The sequence below is a fragment of the Eurytemora carolleeae genome, unplaced genomic scaffold (genome assembly GCF_000591075.1).
Source record: "Eurytemora carolleeae unplaced genomic scaffold, Eaff_2.0 scaffold490, whole genome shotgun sequence".
Taxonomy (NCBI): domain Eukaryota; kingdom Metazoa; phylum Arthropoda; class Copepoda; order Calanoida; family Temoridae; genus Eurytemora; species Eurytemora carolleeae.
Window position 1 is genome coordinate 189,263 of NW_019396962.1, and position 12,706 is coordinate 201,968.

At 36.9% G+C, this 12,706-nt stretch overlaps 2 protein-coding genes across 2 annotated transcripts; both read left to right on the forward strand.

The window, feature by feature from the left end:
* Window positions 1–1,241: 1,241 nt before the first annotated feature.
* LOC111710540 (spermatogenesis-associated protein 5-like) lies at window positions 1,242–3,134 on the forward strand (the record flags this gene model as incomplete). The annotated part of the gene is made up of 3 exons (XM_023484645.1): window positions 1,242–1,322; window positions 1,438–1,741; window positions 2,538–3,134. Coding segments are annotated over 3 exons (972 nt in total), but the record flags the coding sequence as incomplete, so codon positions are not given.
* LOC111710546 (bifunctional glutamate/proline--tRNA ligase) lies at window positions 3,039–12,330 on the forward strand. The gene is made up of 12 exons (XM_023484652.1): window positions 3,039–3,297; window positions 3,838–6,605; window positions 7,184–7,311; window positions 7,624–7,716; window positions 8,879–8,965; window positions 9,655–9,747; window positions 9,832–9,948; window positions 10,214–10,366; window positions 10,548–10,649; window positions 10,885–11,159; window positions 11,344–11,842; window positions 11,971–12,330. The coding sequence occupies exons 1-12, from the start codon at window positions 3,134–3,136 to the stop codon at window positions 12,181–12,183; spliced, it is 4,692 nt and encodes a 1,563-aa protein (XP_023340420.1). The 5' UTR covers window positions 3,039–3,133; the 3' UTR covers window positions 12,184–12,330.
* The last annotated feature ends 376 nt before the right edge of the window (window positions 12,331–12,706 follow it).

Below are 12,706 nucleotides of genomic sequence, written 5' to 3' on the forward strand. Positions count from 1 at the left end.
ACGATTGAGACTTCAGAGACGGCTGTACGGAATTTTCATGATTTTCTGCAACTGTAAACTTATTTTTTTCTTTTATTAATCATTAAATAAGTAATTAAAAGATTAATTTTTCAATGCAGCAAACCTAATTATCTTTGGTCGTGATATTTTATGAGTTTCAGGTAGTCTCATCCTTTGTAAGGAAGTTGTAACCCTGCTGCTGTTAGAGCGAAAATTGTAAACTGTGAACTGTACATAGATTAAATGCAATAGGTTTCAATGACAGAATAGGTTTTGTTGTCCGACTTTAAAACTGCTGATTCATTCAAGTTTAATTTTCTGTCACGTGGTTTCATTTGTTGGTTTTTCTGTTCTATTTGTACGTCAATAAACTTTACAAAAATGTTTCTAAAGGTTTGCCTGAAAGATGGACGACGGCTAATTTTGTAAAATTGACTGAACAGTTTAATGACCATTTTTTCTGGGACCCCCTGCTGCTTGTTTGGAAGGTTCTCTTGTCTGAGCTTTAGCTTGAAGTGCTAAAGAACAGGGTGATTAGGTAGTGTCAACATAATTCAAGGAATTCAAGGGACTGTTCACAATTTTTGATTGATCTTAGAAATGTACTTTTTTCATTTACCTTCAGACTTTGTCTAACAACTTGCCAGTCTCAAATTTGGGAAAAATTTTAAAAACAGCCCCTTATCTGTATTGTATCTTCTCTTTTTGTATATATTCTGACCCCCCCCCCTTTAGACATTAATCAGAGTTACCCACACAGGATGAGACTTTAATGATATTTAAAAATATTTAGATATAACGACCTGAAGGCTCAATTTCAGTTTTTGTCGTGAATTTGGTCTTCTGATTTTAAATTAAATAATATGGTTAAAACAATTGTACAGCTGAGAGGAAGCATTAATGTTAGAAAAAAAGATTAAATGAATTATCTAATATCGTCTCTCATCAATAATACCCAAAGCCCATATATTTTTCCGTTCAATCCACTTATCTGATAGAGAAAGCCATTTTTTTATTTCATTCAGGGGTTTATGTTTTCTCGAAAAATAATTTTTCTCCCCTCCCCCCTTTTTAGAAATATATTTCTTTTTCCCAGAAGTTATATTTGATTGCGCTGATCGGAAATTGTTAAGGGAAAATCAATGAAGTTTTTGTGAAAAGTATAAGAATGAANCAAATCATATAATTTGATATCAAGCTAATTATAATAAGCTTGATGTTTTATTTTGTTTAATATACAAAATACTGTTCAGGAAACTCATGGATTTGTGGGAGCTGATTTAAGTGCACTGTACGGCACCGCAACACTTGCAGCACAGGAGGTAGGAATATTCTATCTATCTATCTATCTATTATGACTCCCCTATTACCACCTCTTTGCAACCCCCTAATATCTATAAAGTAATAACTAGTAATAACTAATATAATTTCTTTCAGCGGAACGGAGTTCTCAATATGTCTGATATGAGGGGTGCTCGGAGTCAAATTAAACCAAGTGCAATGCGAGAGGTTCAGGTTGAGATTCCTTCAGTATCCTGGTCAGACATCGGAGGGTTAGAGGATTTAAAGCTAAAGCTGAACCAGGCCGTGGATTGGCCGATTAAACACCCTGAAGTGTTCCTGAGAATGGGTATTAAGCCCCCTAAAGGGGTTCTCATGTACGGTCCACCAGGTTGTAGTAAGACTATGATAGCAAAGGCTCTGGCGAATGAAAGTGGGCTTAATTTCCTTTCAATCAAAGGTAAAACATATTGAACGTAATATATCCGACTTTAGAGTAACATCAAATTTAATGCTCTCAGATAAATCAATTAGATAACGATTATAAGCTTAGAATCCATTTAATTTTGATGCTGATCCGGATCCGGATCCGAATACGGATCTTGGATCCGCACAGGTCATTTCTTTAAGATTTACTGATTTTTTTTGACAAAAAATAATTTTCAAATTTTTTGATTTATTTTTTTTTCGCTTATTTTTATTCTAAAACATGATGAACCATTCAGAAATGAGATAATTTTTATAATCTCTTTTTTCAAAAGTTCAGATTTGGGCTTTATAAACAAAATTTTTTTTGTAGTTTTTGGTTGATATTTTACCCCTTGGATCCGGATCCAGGAAGCCAAAATCCTACGAATCCAACGGATCCAGATCCTAAGCACTGGCAATGGGTATAAAGTTTTTCACAAAAATCATTTCTTCTACTGTCAGCAAAAAGTTTTGCATTATCTCAAGTGTCAAAAAAATTTTTTTATCGCTGAACTAAGACCACGTGGAAACATATGAACTGTTATAATATAAACAATATTGTAGAAGTTTTTGTCTCGGGCGGAAATTAAATAAATTTGTAGAGCATTTTTTTTCTTTGGAGGGGGGGGGGCATTTGAAGTTAGCTCTTGAAGTCTAAGAATGTTCTGTTCCTGACTCTAAATTTGTTAAGAAGTTGGATCTATTTTTAAAAAAAGATTTCATTTATAACCTTCCAGATATCATTTAGATTTAAGATTTTAAAATATGTATACATAAAATTTTTTCAGGTCCTGAATTGTTCAGTAAATGGGTTGGAGAGAGCGAGAAAGCCGTGAGAGACTTATTTCGTCGAGCCCGAGCTGTTGCTCCCTCCATTGTGTTCTTTGATGAAATAGATGCTCTGGGAGCTTCTAGAGGTGAGGGAGGATCCAAGGTCGGTGAAAGAGTTCTAGCTCAGCTTCTCACCGAGATGGACGGGGTTGAGAGCTTAGTCGGAGTCACTGTGCTCGCTGCCACCAACCGACCGGACATGATGGATCGAGCGCTTCTCCGTCCTGGAAGGTTGGACCGGGTTGTTTACGTTCCTCTCCCAGACCTAGAGACAAGGAAACATATCTTGAGAATCCATACAAGAAAAATGCCAGTTAAAGATTTAAACCTGGATCGTATAGCGGAGATTACCTCTGGATACAGCGGAGCAGAGCTGGCTGCCCTCTGTAATGAATCAGCCCTGGCTGCTCTGGAGGAATCCTCCCTCTCCGATACTGTGACGGAGAAACATTTTGAGAAAGGACTTCAAACCGTTAAACCTAGAATACAAAAAGAGTTCCTTAGAATATATGATGAGTTCCAGAAAGATCATGATAAAACTTAATTTTTCAGAATGACGAAGTTGGAAGCAAGTAAAAAATGTCCTCCTGTGGGTGCCTTGATAACAGCTAAAGCAGTGGAGGGACGAATTAAAATTTCTCTAACCTGGGGGGATAACACGTCTTACACCTTGGAGGGAGGATCTATCGGATCAACAACTTCTGAAGGAGCTGCAAGGTAGGGTCAAGGAAGAAATATATTTTTATCAAATAAACAAAGATATATTTAAAAATAGATTTTAATTAAACTGCTAAAAAAAATATATATAGTATGAATTATGCCAGAAATATATGATATATGTTATGAAGTATGCCAGAAATATATTAGTTAAATGATTTTGGAACTAAAAGGAAATTATGATGATATTTAAAATGAAACCTGTTCTAATAAGCCCTGTCCTACATGCTCTGTACGAATAATTTTCCAATTTCAGGAACTTTTTTTTTAACCTCCCTCTCTTGTAAATAAAATGTAATTATGAATGATCTCTTTCTAAAATCTTCTAATAATTGAAAAGAAACCTCTGTTAATGATATTTATTAGACACCATATACAAATTTCTGATCCTTTGCCTGTTCAGTTATACAAATATGCACTGCATCTTTTTTACGTTATTTTAACTTCTTTTACTCTTCTCATTTTCTCTCTCCCACCCACCCAACTAACAAAACTGAATTTAAAAAACATGAAAGATTTCTCAATATTATATTAAATCAGATGTATGGCCCGGCAAGTTGAGACTGCTGAGTTGTACGGAGCAGGTATCCTCCAGAAAACTGAGGTTGATCATTGGCTTTCATTCTGCCTCGGACCCCTCTCCTGTAACTCCGAGCTGATCAAGGGATTCCAGTACCTGGATACTGTGCTGAAACCTGCAACCTTTCTAGTGGGTTCAGGCGCTACTATTGCCGACTACTGTGTGTTCGGTTCACTGGTTCAAATTCCTCACTGGCTATGGCTTGTGGAGAAGAATGAAGCTCCTCCTAACCTTCTCCGATGGTTTAAAATGATGCAAGCTCGCACTGAGTGTGCATCAGTACTCAAGGATCTACCCACAGAAGGACGGGTTGCGGCTGCTCCTATGCATGATCCTGGGAAGGAGAAGAAGGAAGAGAGTGCTGGTGGCAAGTTTATTGATTTACCAGGAGCTGAGAAAGGAAAACTGATTGTAAGGTTTCCTCCTGAGGCTAGTGGTTATCTTCATGTTGGCCATGCTAAAGCTGCTCTTCTCAACTATCATTACAAGGAGAGCTTCGAGGGTAAGCTGATCATGAGGTTCGACGACACCAACCCTGCCAAGGAGAAAGAGGAGTACGAAGAGGTTATTCTGGAAGATTTGAAATTACTGCAGGTTAAATATGATCACTTCAGCAGAACTTCAGATCATTTTGAAACTATTCTTGGATACTGCGATAAACTGCTCAAGGATGGTAATGCCTATGTAGATGATACAGATGCTGAGACAATGAAGGCTGAGAGGGACGCTAAGACTGAGTCCAAGAACAGAAATAATTCTGTAGATAAAAACATGAAGATGTGGGAGGAAATGAAGAAGGGAAGTGATATGGGAAGAAAATGTGCAGTGAGAGCTAAGATTGACATGCAGTCTCCGAACGGATGTCTTCGTGATCCTACAATCTACAGATGCAAACCTGAACCACATCCTGCTACTGGAACCAAATACAAAGTTTACCCAACCTATGATTTTGCGTGTCCTGTTGTCGACAGTATTGAAGGAGTAACACATGCTTTAAGAACTACTGAATATATGGACCGAGATGATCAATTCTACTGGTTTATTGATGCTCTAGGACTCCGTAAACCTTATATCTGGGCTTATGCTAGACTAAACCTAACTAACACTGTGATGTCTAAGCGTAAGCTGACCTGGCTGGTTGATACTGGAGTAGTTGATGGTTGGAATGATCCCCGTCTTCCAACAGTTAGAGGAGTTCTTAGACGAGGTTTAACTGTCGAGGCCCTACAGCAGTTTATTATTGCTCAGGGATCCAGTAGATCAGTTGTTTTCATGGAGTGGGACAAAATCTGGGCTTTCAATAAGAAGGTTCTAGATCCTATAGTTCCCCGGCATACAACTGTAGATATGACCTACCATGTTCCAGTTCATGTATCTGGTGTTAAACTAACCTCCCACTCTTCACCCAGACATCCTAAGAACCCGGAAGTTGGAGAGAAAACAGTTTGGACTGGACCCAACCTCACCATAGACGGAGTTGATGCTGAGCAGTTGAAGGAAGGAGAGAATGCAACCTTCATTAATTGGGGAAACCTTGCAATCAAGAAAGTTCATAAATCCAACGGCAAGGTTACCGCTGTTGATGCCGAGGATAATACATCAAATAAAGATTTCAAGAAAACTCTCAAGCTGACCTGGTTGTGCGAGGATGACAAGAACTCTCCTTTCACTCCTGCTGTACTCATCTACTACGATCATATCATCAGTAAACCTATTCTTGACAAGGATGATGATTTCAAGAATTTTGTAAACCCTAAAAGTAAACACGAGATTCAGATGTTAGGAGATCCTGAACTCAGGAACCTAAAGAAAGGGGACATGGTTCAGATTCAAAGACGCGGATATTTCATCTGTGATCTTGAATATCAACCTTACAATCAAAGTGTTGGAAGGTCCCGCCCTGTAGTTCTAATTGCTATCCCTGACGGAACTCCCTCCAGCTACGGAGCTCCAGGTAAATCAGAACCTGCGCCTGCTCCTGTAAAGTCTAAGGGTAAGGCTGCCCCTAAGTCTGCTGTCAAGATTGTAACACCTGTTGCTGCTCCTGCGGCTAACGACGGAAGCAACCTCTCTGCTGATGTAGAAGCTCAAGGAGAAAAGGTTAGAAAGCTGAAGGCTGACAAAGCTGAAAAATCTGCTGTAGATGAGGCTGTTAAGGTTCTTTTAGACTTGAAAGCTAGGTATAAAGCAAGCACCGGGAAGGATTGGAAACCTGATGCAGCTAAATCAGTTGGAAAATCTAGTAAAAAATCAGCTCCTGAACCAGCAGGTTCTGTAGCTCCAGCTTCCTCGGCTGGAAGTCCTGCTGAGCTAAACTCTAAGCTCGAAGCTCAAGGAGAGATTGTCAGAAAATTGAAAGCCGATAAAGCTGCAAAACCTGAGGTTGATGGAGCTGTCAAGATTCTCCTCCAACTTAAGGCGGATTTCAAAAGCTCAACCGGACAGGATTGGAAGCTTGGGATAACCCTACCAGCATCTGCAGCTCCTAGTGCAGCTGTACCCAGCTCAGCTGAAGGTTCTGGAGATCTGGATGGTAAGATTAGAGCACAAGGAGATCTAGTCAGGAAGCTTAAATCTGAGAAGGCTGATAAGAACACTGTGACGGAAGCTGTTCAGACACTGCTCTCCTTAAAGCAGGAGTTTAAAACTGCAACTGGGCAAGAATGGAAACCTGAGAGCACTAACTCACCGGCTGTTAAGCCTGCACAGCCTGTCAATACTAAACTAGGTAGAGGTGGTGGCATTTAAACTGCATGATAAGACGTAATGATTACTGAAGTCCGAAGTAGAATAAAAAGATGGGGTAGGGTTTGGTTCGTTTTTGTTTTGTTGTTCTCAATGTTTGGTGCATGCCAATAAATAAGTTAGCTTTTTGTTCCAAAACAAGCGGCTCTTGGTTATAAATAAATAATACATGGCATGAGTATTATGTTTTAACAGTAAAATCGGGGAAAATAACTCATTTTAGGAATAACAAACTCTATAGTCTATCTATATGCTTGTTGGTGATTGGAAGATATATTTTGGTTTGGAAGTCTGTAACTGGTAATTTGGAATAGTTGGTAAGGTTTGCAAGGTTGGTATGGGTGGTTGGTTGGTTGGATGGTTGGTTGGATGGTTGGTTGGTTGGTAAGGATGGTTGTTTGGCTGGTCGGTTGGTTGGCTAGTTGGAACTTTAGACTGACACTTAATTTTAACTTTAACTTTCTTGAAACTAAATAAACATTAAGCAGGGATTAAGAACGTACATTTATTTTAGATAAATTGGTATACATTTACAATTAAAAATGTCACCACCTTCGCTAGAATCAGCTGAATCCGGAGATATGGACGCCAAGATTACGGCACAGGGAGACAAGGTGCGCGAGCTAAAGGGGAAGAAGGCAGACAAGGCGGATATAGATACTGCTGTTAAAATATTGCTAGATCTAAAGGTTAAAACTTTTAAATAAATCAAGAAAACCTAATTTTTTAGAAGAACTTAACTAACGTACAGATCAAAATTTGAATTTTGATATTCGGCTTAATACAGGGGTAGTTAAGTATTATAAAAAGTTCCCACACCCCCCAGTATTCCAATAATCATTTCATATATCTGGAAAAATTGAGAAAATCATTTATTTTCTCTGAATTTAGAATTCACATTAAACCGTCAAATGACATGGAAGCCATGGGTGGAGGTATAATTTTTCAAAATAAACATAACCCGGTAGGTTTCTAAACTTCTAACTCGTGTTTACTTGAAGATGGAGTATAAGGAGAAGACAGGGAAGGATTACCAACCTGGTGGAGCTAAGCCTAGATCTAAACCTGAGAAGAAGGATAAACCCAAGGAAAAGGTAGATCACGGGAACTAGTCGGTAATGGAGCTCTGTACTGTACTGCACTGTACTGCAATGTACTGTACTTCACTGTTTGTAGCCTGCATGTTATTCTTAAATTTCTATCCACGGTAGAACACAGTCGATACAAATTTTATAAATATTTGCAGAATTTAAAAAGATTAATCACTAGCTGTGTTTTCCCGTCGACTCTTATCATCGGTTGCTGGCACTATATAATTTTGTTTCATGAGACATTTATTTTCTCTGCTATATATGTTCATTTTCTCTTTGTTTTATGGATACTTTCTCGCTGTTAGTTACTTTCATTATGGCCATAATTTAACCTTAGGCATTTTCCTAAATGTAATGACGAGCCAGACTATAAAAATAACTTTCTGTATCGAATTTAGGATAGGTTATGACACTTTTTAACGCTGTGGCAAGAACATTTATTTAGCAACTGAAATAAATTCTTTGGGAAATGCCTTTGGGAAAAAAACTAAAAATTTCTTTTAGTTAAAAAGCAAAAAATTTGTTTAGCTAAGCACATTGTTAATTTTTCCTCAGCACTAGCTATTTTCTCTTGTATTGTATACTTTGAAAATGTTTCTCCTCTCATTTTATATTTTCCTTATTTTATATTTTCCTTCTATTTTAATTGGAAAAAAATTGTCCAGTTTTTTAGAAGTTTCTCAAAAAAAACTGTTTCTGTTATTCTTTTTTAACACTTTTATTTAAATGCTAATAATTTTTCTACACGCAAATGTTTGGTTTTCTTCAAAAACAGCAAATAATGTTGAGTTGATAAATGTTAAGGTTGAACAATAAAAAATCTGTTAATATAGAATTAGTAAAATAAACATGATAAATTTAGATCAACATTTTACTCTGAACCAAATAACTGGTTTAATAGATATGGAATTGCATGTTCATATTTTATAGTTTCTCGTTTTGTAATTGTTTTTAATGTTTAAAAAGTGTGTGTGTGGAAGGTGGGGGNTTTATCCTCATACCAGTTTCTGTATGTTTTGGTTGGGTTACTTTGTAGTACGGAATATTAAATTATTTCTTAAAGTTGGGTTTGCCTAACCAATTCAACTAAAAAAAACTTCTGAAGAAATAAGTTAACCCCTGAATTTGTCCCTAGAACCCCCTTGTAGGACCCCCTGTATTTCAGCCTGTTGCCGCCATCCCTGCCGCCGGGGTTACGAGGCTGGGTATGGAGGTTAAGAAGGAGGATAACCTCGCAGACTGGTATAGTCAGGTAAATAAAGTATTTAATTATTTCAGTTTTTTAAAGTCTTCAGAGGCGGGGAATGGGGAGTCGCAAATTTAATAAATTTAGCAAAACTTTTTGGTTGGATGCTTACAGTCTGTTGCGATATAATTCTGTCTGCACGCAGTAGTAACAGATTAATAGAAAAGATTCAAATCAATCAAACCATTTATTACTGCAGAAAAACAATATTTATGAATTAAATACTTAATCACAAAATATAAAATAATATAAAATAGTGTGCAGCATCAATCATAGGTGGGGGATGGAGACAGAGAGGGATTCATAACGTAAACAGAGAGTAATTAATATATTTGATTTTAAGTAAGAACTTGATAATTGATAGATAAGAACAGCACAAATTAAGTTCTTATCAACATTATTTTTGTGAATTTCTTAATATTTTCTTTTTGCGGGTATTCAAATGGAATTGAGCCTTTGCTACAAACTCTGATTTTCTGATACTTACATCTTTGCAACCCAATTTCGTAGACCTTAGATATTTCAAACTAAGAATTCTGTTAGATCAAATAATCTATGAATTATCAAAGGTTTATACCATTAGTCTGTAAGTCTATTTTACTGCTTAATTCATAATTTTCTGCAGCTAATTTTTAAGACCTCGATTCCTAAGATGTGAAGTCAAGGACGAAGATACTAATTATATTGATATTAAGGTGTTGACCAAGGCAGAGATGATGGAGTATTACGATATCTCCGGTTGTTACATCCTTCGTCCTTGGGCATTCTCCATCTGGGAATCTATCAAGGTTTGGTTTACTTTACATATATATTCAACACAAACCATTTTATTAAAGAAATACCAATCCAACATATCTGTTCTTTTATTTTAGGACTTTTTGGATGCAGAGATTAAAAAGCTCGGCGTAGAAAATTGTTACTTCCCAATTTTCGTTTCCAATGCGGTCTTGGAGAGAGAGAAGAAGCATATCAGTGATTTTGCACCAGAGGTGAAATTCTTAATTAACCACGAAAAGTTTTGAAAGTCATAGTTTGAAAAAATGGCATATTAAATGATTTATGATTTTTATTAGCTCCTAAGTCTTTTTGTGAACTTGATTACCAAATCCAGTTGATAGAACATTTGTGTATATCATTTATTGTATATGATATATAACATATTTTTTACAGCTAAATTTTTACTAAAAAGTTTTAAGACGCCTCTAGTAAATTGAAACTAATTGAAATTTTTGTATCTAAAATTTGAATGCTAAGGTTGCCTGGGTAACCAGATCTGGAAGCACTGATTTAGCGGAACCCATCGCTATCCGTCCTACCAGTGAGACGGTGATGTATCCTGCATACGCCAAGTGGATCCAATCCTACAGAGATCTTCCAATGAAACTGAATCAGTGGAATAATGTTGTGGTGAGTAAAATTGTTACATTGATGGCCAATCCCGGTCAATTTATTAGATCATTTATGTATTATTTGTTACGAAAACAAAATATTCAAATTTTCTCCTAGAAGTTTCACATTACAGTTGACAATAAAGACAGTATATATAATATTATAGATTTCATATTCTCAAGAAATAAATATGTTTCAGAGATGGGAGTTTAAACATCCTCAGCCGTTCCTGAGAACCCGAGAGTTCCTCTGGCAGGAGGGGCACACAGCGTTCTCCAACTTTAAAGAGGCAGAGGATGAGGTAAGAAATGAAAAAAGCATTGGTTTACACCACAGAGCTTCGTACCAGCGAACCCCCATATTTTTGTTTCATATTAAAGGTTACCTATAATTTCTAGTAAGAATATAAACAAAACTTAGCCTGAGCAGAATGTAGTTTGTTGATATTCCTCCCTGAAACTGCAGTACACTTTTTAAGTTAACAGTTTTTTTGGGATCGGAGAAAATTATCGGAGCCAAGATACTTTATATTTTAGGTTATGGATATCCTTGACTTGTACAGGAGGGTCTACGAGGAGTTGATGGCGATCCCCGTTATCCGGGGCAAGAAGACGGAGAAGGAAAAGTTTGCAGGTGGAGATTACACGACAACTGTAGAAGCATTTATCTCCGCTGCAGGACGGGCTATTCAAGGGGCAACCTCGCATCATCTCGGGCAGAACTTTAGTAAGATGTTTGATATCACTTTCGAGAATCCGGAAACTGGAGAAAAGCAGTTCGTCTTTCAGAACAGCTGGGGTCTAACCACTAGGTATGTCAAAAAGGAATAAGATTATAGAAGCGGTTTCTGGGATTCTGTATTTTTCTGAAGAACAAAAGTTTTGCCTTTAAATATTATCATCTTTTTATTGCTGAACTTAAACCTTTACATGATTTTTTGAAGAAAATGATTTTATTGATCAGCTTCACATTGTAATATTGTTGAATTACTTCAGGACTATCGGAGTACTAGTCATGGTACATGGAGATAACAATGGTCTGGTTCTACCCCCGAAGGTTGCTTGTCTCCAGGTTGTAGTTGTTCCCTGCGGAGTAACTGTAAACTTGTCTGCCCAGGACCGTGAGGCACTCTACGCTGAGTGTGAAGGATACAGAGAACGATTAACCAAAGCTGGAGTACGAGTCAAGGCTGACATGAGAGAAAACTATTCTCCGGGTTGGAAGTTTAACCACTGGGAGCTGAAGGGGGTTCCCATCAGACTAGAGGTTGGACCTAGAGATATGAAGGAGAGCGCATATGTTGTGGTGAGACGAGATACCGGTGAGAAGATCAAGATGAGAAAGTGTGGTTTGGAGGATGATGTCCCTGCTCTACTGGATACTATTCAATCTGCCATGTTTGCTAGAGCTAGGAACGAGCTTTCCAATCATCTTCGCGTTGTTGAGAACTTTGATGATTTCTTGAAGGGTTTAGATGAGAACTGTTTGTTGCAGGTTAGTTGATTTTTAATATTTCATACCAAAGATAAAAATATACTTGCAATTTTTTTATTCACAACTCAAAATCTTTTTTTCTTTTGTCCTTTGGGTGATAGGATTAAAACTTGAATTTATTCGTTAAGGCTCCATTCTGTGGAGATGAACCCTGTGAGGATGAGATTAAGGAGCTGAGTAAGAAGGATGCAGACCTGGAGCCTGGAGCTCCATCTATGGGAGCTAAATCCCTATGTATCCCATTCAACCAGCCAGCCGAGATCAAGCCAGCGACGAAGTGTGTTAGGCCAGGCTGCAAGAATGCTCCGAAATTTTACACCTTGTTCGGACGAAGTTATTAACGCTTCACGTATTTTTCTGTCAAAATTTCAATCGGTTTTATATATTTCTTTAAGTCTCTCTTTTATCTCATTGGAAATTCAATTTTTTTTTTGAGCAATTAAGAATTATATTTTGTTAGCGAAAAATGTATTTCCTTGTTTTTAAAATGCCTTTAAATCTTATTTCTTAATATTTATTTTTGTTAAATGATTTTCCCATTGTTTAACCCTTTCCAATCTGTTTATGTTATGTTATAATGTTAATAGTATCTTAAAATCCGGACTTTAGTAAGTAACACGTATTTATCCTGGATTAAAATCTCAGTTTGGTAAATTCAAATTGCCGTCGTATAATTGCTTTATTTTAACGACTTTTACGGACCCATCTTCTTTTTCAACTCTAATTGTGCTTTTATCTGTGAGCATGTTCTTTTCAAACAGTATTAATTATTTTTTTTTAATTCACTGATTTTTTCGCGCATTTTCACAATTTTACAAAATAAAGGATAAAAATATTTTAAGATTCCATTTTTAAAGTCTGATA

Coding starts and splice junctions, on each gene's coding strand:
- LOC111710546 (XM_023484652.1), top strand. CDS start 3,134: ATGACGAAGTTGGAAGCAAGTAAAAAATGTCCTCCTGTGGGTGCCTTG. Junction 7,312..7,623: donor AAATATTGCTAGATCTAAAG/GTTAAAACTTTT, acceptor GTTTACTTGAAG/ATGGAGTATAAGGAGAAGAC. Junction 11,843..11,970: donor ATGAGAACTGTTTGTTGCAG/GTTAGTTGATTT, acceptor TTATTCGTTAAG/GCTCCATTCTGTGGAGATGA.